The 8,892-nt window shown below is 39.8% G+C and overlaps 1 protein-coding gene across 1 annotated transcript; it reads right to left on the reverse strand.

Moving 5' to 3' along the window:
- Nucleotides 1–3,421: 3,421 nt before the first annotated feature.
- On the reverse strand, nucleotides 3,422–6,142 carry LOC101302606 (B3 domain-containing transcription factor ABI3-like). Its single transcript, XM_004290186.1, has 6 exons — nucleotides 4,412–6,142; nucleotides 4,187–4,285; nucleotides 3,975–4,075; nucleotides 3,820–3,866; nucleotides 3,661–3,737; nucleotides 3,422–3,550 (listed from the first exon to the last, which is right to left on the reverse strand). Exons 1-6 carry the CDS (start codon nucleotides 6,140–6,142, stop codon nucleotides 3,422–3,424), a joined length of 2,184 nt encoding a protein of 727 aa, XP_004290234.1.
- Between the last annotated feature and the right edge of the window lie 2,750 nt (nucleotides 6,143–8,892).

The raw sequence follows: 8,892 nt of genomic DNA on the forward strand, positions 1-8,892 counted from the left end.
TAACACTAGCTAAGAACTTAGTAATTGAGGTTTCGGCTTCACTTAAATAGAAATTTGTTTCTAGCTACTTTATTTCATAGTTCTTGTTTCTCTGTACTAAAGGGAACAGTTTTAATAATCAGAAGTAGCAAAAAAAATTACTTTTACCCGGTGGTAAATGCTTAATTTGCCTAGTACTATGATGATTTTGGTAGTGAGGGTAAAACACTGACAACTACCATATAATTAGAAGTTAACCAAAGACTGAATCTATATTGAGCGACTGTTAGTGCATTCAAACACCTATATATAGTCTAAACTCTAAAGTCTAAACCAACATGATATGAAAACCCCCAAAAAAGGGAAAATGCTGGTTTTACAAATTTGAAAGTTGACAATACGTTAGTCTATCCAACGTATGGGTTTTCATACCTTAGTATAACCCGTGACAGAAAACTCTTCCGTCACAGGTATCCGTTAACTCAACCGTGATATGAAAACCTATCCGTTGGACTTGGCCAATTATGATATGCTAGGGTTTTCATATCATGTTGTCTAATGCCTTAAAGACCATATAGATACAGTGATCCCATCTGCGGGTTCGTGAGATTGAACTAGTTCGTTTTTGGCCTGTTTGACTTGAGCCAACATTGAGCGGGAATACCTCTCAATATTTTGCACCCACACATTTACATATGGGATAAAACTGTATGTAAACTCTAATGAATCGACCTAGCATATACACTCATCTAGATCATCTATGATACCAAGTAATTACCAGTAGATATAAAAACCACTGGAAGTTCATAACCTGAAAATTGAGAATCGAAGGTGAAGATTACATTTACCTGTGTAACTGTTGCTCTTCCTCCGTAGCCGAGGTCAAGCCTTGACAGGAAGATAACCCTGAATTTGAGCAGTCAACTAGTATGGGTCATAGGACGTCAGTGAGAGGTCATTTGGGCTTTATATCACTCGATGTCGCTGGGCCAGCTCACATTCGTGTAGAGACTGAAATTTAGACGTACAATCTAAAAGGTACAACAAAGGGTACTGAAAGGTAAAGTGTAAAGAAAGAGAGATAACAAGAGAATAAATAAATCATCATCTTATTCATTGATAAGAGCTTTTTATATATGAAATTATAAAGTACCAATATGGTAATGATAATGAATATATAGATCTAGTCAAACTACATATCCTAATGGCATAAGGCCAAGACACACATAAAAGAATATCTAGAAAGATACAAAATATCCTAGAACATACTCTACATTCTACAACAAATTCTCTTTCTCACCAAAAAAAATTATCTTGGTCAATCACCCCAAAAGCTAAAAATGCTGACCTTCCAGTTTTTTTATTTTTAAATTTGCACAGTTTTTCTTTCCTATTTCATCATTTTAAGTGGTATTCAATTGTACATTTCAACTGTTACAGTCTTGTCTTGACATAATAGAATAAAGAATGTAGTTCTTGTTACGTACGAAATTTGAGTATCAATTGACAAATGTATCTGATGGAAGCTGATATTGAAGAATTTCCTACCAAGTTGATTTACACAATTGCAAATCCGAGCTCACACAGACATAGATGAGGTATGGTGTTGTCTCTCTGTCTCAATGTTGATATTGAGCGGTTGAATTGTTCATTGAATTTTGGCGGACTATTGGTTGGTTTATGTTGATATTACGTAGTTTGGTGGTGATATAAGCAACTCTAGTCCGTTTGATTGTTAAGAAACTTTGGCTCAGTTAGTTGGTTTTGTCTACATATTATGTGCTTATGTAAAAGAATTAATGTAGAAACACTTGGAAATTCACTACTTGATGTGCTTGATAGTTCATCTTATGCAAGATTGGCATTTGAGAACTTTTAATTGAATGTTCTTTTAATTTCTTTTTGCACAGGTTTTGTCTAAAAAAAATATTTAAAAAATATAAAAAACTGCCATGCTAATATGTTTGCCAGATTTATTTATTTTTAATTCATAAATAAAACTTCGCAACGGCAAAATTGCAGTGGCCAATGGGTGAATTGCAATGGCATAATTTTCATCATCTAAGTAACTTGGCGACGAAAATGTTTTCGTCATCTTAGTCATTACTGAGATGACGAAATTCATATTTTCGTCACTTAAGTGCTCTCACCACCGCCCTTAGATGACGAACCTTAGGTGACGAAATTTTCGTCGTTTTAGTGTTTACATGACGACATAAGCTCTTAGGTGACGAAATTTTTTTCGTCACCTAAGAACTTTTTCTAGTAGTGATGCCGTCGCCAATAAGGTAGCGACGGCTCGTTGCCGTAGCCAAAAACAACGACGACGGTAAAAATACCGTCGCCACGTCGTCGTCGTTAGTCTTTTACGACGGCAGAATGGCTTTTGACGACGGTAAAAATACCGTCGCCACGTCGTCGTCGTTAGTCTTTTACGACGGCAGAATGGCTTTTGACGACGGCATTACGCCGTGACTAAGTGAATTAATTTTGGTGGCTAAATGAATTAATTTTTGTAGTGATAGTACTGTACTAGCACATCGTCAAGTAATGTGAGCTCCAATGTAGGTCTCAAACTATCAATAGCGCTACTTTCCCTTCAAACTACCACGGAGTAGAAGTTCACGTCGGATCTGCGCCGCTGCGTGGTTGCCATCCCTCTCTGCGCGCAACCTTGCAGATTGCCATGTACGTGGTATCCTAGATTGAAATTCAAGTTTCAACGTTGTTCAAGTATGAATAACGAATGGAAACTAATATAATTCGAATCGTGGTAAATAAGTTTCCCACTTTCAACAAAACATGAAAAATCTCCTCTTTCCCAATATAAATATAACATAAACACAAAACAAAGAAGATATATGGAAGTGTTCAACCACCTAAGATACTTAGCACCTCCAAGATAGAGTAACTTAACGGGCGTCCTCAATCTATTTAGGCATTATGTCAAACATACATGCATGTTCATCGAGCACTAATGAGATATATATATATATATATATCCTCTTCATTTCCCATGTACATAATTTACGAATTATGGTTCTTCAATTCGACAACATATATATGACTCTAGTAATTAACAAACACAACAACCACTCATATACTTGATGGCAAAGACTGCATACACTGGTAATGGGGAGGATCTCTATACGTTTAATTGAGACCCAAAAAACCAAGCGCATGCTGCCAACTGAATCATCACTGCAGCAACCAACCAGCCTCCAGATCTCAGCTTTCAAAAACGCATGAATTCTGAAACCCCCCTTCCCACTTGCAGAGAAAATCAAGGGCTGCTTTGCATTCCAACAACCCTAGACCATCTTTGCTGTACACTTGTCCATTCTGTTCTCATGCATAAAAAAAGCGAGAAAGGCGGTTGAGCTAGCTGGGTTCCTCTGAAGATTTCAGCTTCCTTCTCCTTCCTCCCTCCTTCTTTCTTACTTTACTGTTTCTTAGATGAAGAGCCATTGTTGCCAGATGGGGTGCTTGCATGTTGGCTCCTTTGTGACTTTCCTGGCCTTTTGGTCTCTGATTTCGTCCCAGCTTGCCGTACCTTCACTCCTCGTATCATCTGTACATCATGATCAGAATCATGTAACTAATATAGAATTACCATATTGGAAAAGATAATAGATAATGGATTATTTGATTAGATAATTGACCAACGAGAAATGCCCATACATATTTGTTACACTTGATGTCTGAATAGATGACTATGAAATCCCCTTCTTGAAGCCCATTTGCCCTCACAAAATCTCCTGAACTCAAAAACATCAATTACATTAACAAAAGTATAGCAATAACTTTACTGATTATTGTTGGTTAGAATGCTGTGCATACCTGTGTTTTCAAGGAGATACATCCTGCTTTTGTTGTTGGGCCAGTACCTGAAACTCCACGAACATAGCAGAAATGGGACACAAACTTACTTATTCTGCTGATAAAATTGATCATGAAATATTGAATGAATGTATCTAAAATTCATAGTAAAATACCTATAGCGCATATTCCATACACGAGAAGTCCCGATGTCTTCCATTGCAATCGAAATTCCATCCCTTGCCTCTAGTTCAGGCAGATGGGTTTCAGCTTCTTTCTGATCATCCAAATTCGTATCCATATATAACATCATTAGTGCCAAATTCCAATTACAAAATAATTCTGTGTCTCAAATCAAAATGAAATCGAATCAATATTTGGGAGTTACCTTTGGCAAAACAATTCTTCCAAGGTTGCCTACATCACTTTGCTTCAACACTTTCTGAAGAAGGAACCTCAAATTCTTATTCTGATCAGGTTTCCATCCCTACAGAACAAAACACCAATTAAGTAAAACATCCCTGCATTACTTAATTTATTAAATTCACCACACATTTTCATGGTGCACATTAATGAACCGGAAACGTTACACTGCACCAAATTAACAACACACCTGTCGCCTTTCCTGCACGTTAATCCGGCCCGGATTATAATTCTGCCCTTGACTGGCCGGACGATCAACCGGAAGCACTGATGGTGCTGCCTCGGGAGTCATATTCTGTACCATTGTGGGGGAGGCAGCAGGAGCAGGACCACCAGCAGCCGCTGTGGGCCAATAAAACCAGTTAGCTGCAGAGGGATTTCCCATTGCGGCAGTAGTGCAATTAGGATCAATATTCCCAACTAGCCTCTGATCCAGCATCTGATTAGGATGCTGATTCTGTTGATGGCCGTGATGCCTTCCATGGTGTGACAAAGTCCTTCTCTGCCTTTGCATCCTCTTCTTCCTAGCCTCTTTAGTGGCTGAAGAGGCTAACCTCACCAGCTGAGGCTCACCTGAATGCCCTCCAAAATACTGATACTGTCCATACTGCCCACCGTAACCGGAAAACTGTTGTTGTTGATGCTGACTCGTCGGTGCTAGTTGGACATTAGTATCCTGGAAAGACCCATAATTGTTGCCCATAAATGGAGATGAAGGTGGCCAGGTTGGTGCAGTCTCCAGCATTTGATTCTGGTATTGCTCTGAATTTGGTTGCTGGTAACCTGGCCCGTTTCCAAACGGGTCCTGACCCATGAACCCCATCATCGGAGTTGACGGAGTCGGGACTAATACAGGCGCCGCCGCATCATACTGGGGAGACGCCATCCACGGCGATGATATGGGAGGATTTTGCGTAGGGTTAAGACTAGGGTTAGGGTTAGGGTTGGCGCTTTGAAATGGGTCTACTGCATAGTGTTGTATCCCCGAGTCTTTGGTACTACTACCGCGCCTCTTTTGGAGATGATTAGTTTGAACCCACTCAAGCACTAGTTTGAGTAACTGCTTCATCGCCTCTTTGCCTCCACCCAAACGCCTGGCGGCGCACTCGATTGTTGACTTCTTGATCTTCACGCTCCTCAAATCCTCCGCAGAAACCGTCTCTCGGTTAGACCTCAGCCACTCCAAGAACACAGACGCCATGTCGTCTTCCGGCATCTTGTTGCTCTGATCTCCCATGATCATGTTCTCTTGTGGCTGTGGGGTTTGATTCTCTGCATGCGCCTGAGAAGGTTGCTCCTGCGCTTGAAACTGGTCCATTATTGGGTTCTCGTTTTGGAAAATTGAAGAAGGGTCGAAGAACTCGTTGCCTTCGAACAGATCTATGTACCCAAAAGTCTCCATCATGTCCATGCACTGCATTCCGAGATCCGACGGCTGAGAGATCTCCATAGAGGCGGTGGAGGACAACGCCCCAGCCGGATGTGCATCAGCAGAATCGTTATGAGAGTAGTGAGTGTTGTTGTTGTGGTCTTGTTGCTGCTGATAATCCTGAGAATGATTATCCTCCGCATCGGACTTGAGAACAGCCCAGGAAGCGGCGGAGGAAGAAGAAGAAGCCGATGGTGACGTCGACATGGTCTTCACCGGCGCCCGAGTCGACGAAGAGGAAGAGGAGGATGACATGCAAGGGAAGTCAGGCAGAGCAGGGAAGTCATTGCAGAAGATGGAAGCAGTTCCGTCGTTGACGTCAGCGAGAAGAGAGTCTTGGTCATTATCTAGCCATAAATCAGCGGCGTCTCCATCTTCTTCTCCGAAATCGTTTCGCATCTCTTCTTTGCCGATGAGATGCTGGCTGTGGTGATCCACTGCATGCAGATCTTGGTGATGGTTACCGTGGACTTGAACTTGCACTCCATCCATAGTATCAAAATTAAGATGATGATTCTGGGTTTTCTGTTGGAATCAGATATGGGATATGGTGGGTACGGATAAGTGCAAGAGGGAGAGGGTGGTGGTGTATCGGATTAAGGAAGCAGGAGAGGACAGAGAAGGGACCCGCTGGCTGTCTAGTACAACTCTTATTACCTCAACCCCTCACAGTGAAGCAACATAAAGCATCTGGTCTATCACACCCAACAACAGCAACAACTTGAACAAAGATAAGACATTAACAATTAATTAATTGAGGTATTAGTCTACTACCACCATAGAAAGCGACGTCACATCTCTAATAACCAGGAATGAATTAGTATTTAATTGGGTCATAATCACAACTCCACAAGACCTCGACCTCACCAAACACTACTTCGACTATTTTCTGAACGGAATTCTTCACACTTGAACTCAAATCCGGTGATCGGTGCCGAGGTTGAAGATGAAGCAGGAAGAGGAAGAGGAAGAGGAGTGACCTTGTTTCTGGGGACCCGCATGCTTAAAAGGCGTGAAAGAGCAACAACCCCCCATGTGTGACTTCTGTTGTCTTCTGGGACGTTTCATTTTCATTTGTGCAATTTTGTTTTTTTTCTTGGAGATAAGTTCGAATGGTTTTCTTTGCTGGGTTAATCGCTTTAGGGCAGTGATTATGTAAGAGAGAGAAAGATGTGTTTGTAGATAGAGGGATGCCGTAGATAGACTTGAAAGGCAGTTTTGGAGAGAGATGGAGAGTCAGAAAGGTGGAATTGGGTTGGGTGGTTTCAGAGTAGAAAAAGAAGAAAACAAAACCTCGTGCCGCTACTATCTCAAAGACTCTCGCCCCGGATTCTGTGCCAACCGCCATACGTATCCACCTGAATGGTGCCACACAGCGGTGCCACTCTGCCTTCATTATCACTTGCAAATTTAAACACATTACTAGCTACCTTTTGTTTAACACCAATAAAGAACAAGCAAATGATACATTTATATTTTTTAGTCACAAAATGCATAACAAAACTGTCAAACTTTGTATAATGAACTCATGTAGAAAACGTTGATAATGTGGGTTTAGGCCTAAATAGTAGTGAGAGTTGTGTGATTTGTTTTCCAGATCATTTTCTGTTTAGTCTAGTGCTGATGTAAGTTAAATTCATGTGTAAACTATAACAATTACATATATATATAGGCCCTTCTACTAAGGGATCTCTTTTTTAACATATATAAGGGATCAAACATTAGACCTACTTTTCAATCACATTTTTCAATATTAACCGTTCAGTTTTTAGGTCCTAATATATAGATCACTTATGCAAAATTTCATCCAAATTAGTGATCGTTAAGGTGTTCAAAACTGCGAATTAAAATTATAAGCATGAACGGTTCAAGTTTAGCAGATTTGATCTATCAATTGATTTCAGTTAGTTCGAAGCCTTAACGATCACCAAATGGGATGAAATTTTGTAGAAATGATCTACATATATACATCTAAATATTGAACGGTGGAGATGTTGATATGTGATTGAAAAGTTGGTCTAATGCTTGATCCCTCATATATGTCAAAAAAAGGGATCCCTTAGTAGAAGGGCCCTGTATATATATATATGTTCAAATTCAGATGGACATTCGTACAGCCTTTAAAGTGTGGACGTCTCTCAATTCTCCACCGTCAGGCGCCAACGACGCCTTTTCTTCTTGTCAGAAGACAGCAGAGGCATCTGAGACAACATAACCATGAAGAAAAAGGCCAGGGAGATCGGGATTGAAGCTCTGGCAGAAACCTCACTTGAAGCTTCAAGACCGATCAAGGTCGGCTGGAAATTTGTAGTCAGCGAGTCCACCAGCAAGAGGAAGCTCAATATCAAGGTCTGTTATCCTCTGGCAAATAAGAAAAGGCGTCAGCGGTGGAGAACGAAGAGACGTTCGCATAGCCCTTAAAGTGCGGACGTTTGTCTTTGAACGAGACTCTATACACACACACACAAAGTTCTTATCTAAAGTGAAACTTCGCTCTGAAATTAAAGTGTGAAGTTTCTTATTTGACTCACTTTTTGGTTATATTTTCACATCTCCATCGTTTAGTTTATTAATACTAGTGTATAGATCATTCATGCAAAATTTCATCCAAATTGATGATCGTTTGGGTTTTCGTAATCGTTATTTACATAAACAGTGGAGATGTGGAAATATAACCGAAAAGTGAGTCAAACAAAGAACTTCATACTTTAATTTCAGAACGAAGTTTCGCTCTAGATAAAAACCGATATACATATATATGATATTTTTAAACTTTAAAATTATGTTAATTTACAAATTTTCACCAAATGTATACAAGTGGTTCAAGAGCTCGTATGCTCATTTTATTAGAACCGTGCTGATTTATTTTGTTAATGCTTATATGACTAAACTTAGTTACTAATTAAGCACAACAAAGTGACAAAAATTGAGACTTTATCCCCAATATTTTCTCAATCCAAAAGCTATAGAATATTGTTTGGTCTAGAAAATGTGATCATCATTACAGAATGATAAAAAAGAAAGGTACAAAACGATAAGCAAATCCTGTAAACATTTGTTTTCTAATATTGGGTGGCAATTACTTGTTTGACATGAATGCAAAATTCCTTCTGAAGCTGCTTATTATTAGCTTGTTATCTCCTCCAGAACACGTATGGGCCAAATGGTTATCGATTTTCTTTGTATGCTTTCTATAGAGGAAAATGTAGAGAGACAGGGAGAGAGAGAGACTGGTGTGGGTA

The sequence above is a fragment of the Fragaria vesca genome, linkage group LG2 (genome assembly GCF_000184155.1).
Source record: "Fragaria vesca subsp. vesca linkage group LG2, FraVesHawaii_1.0, whole genome shotgun sequence".
Taxonomy (NCBI): domain Eukaryota; kingdom Viridiplantae; phylum Streptophyta; class Magnoliopsida; order Rosales; family Rosaceae; genus Fragaria; species Fragaria vesca.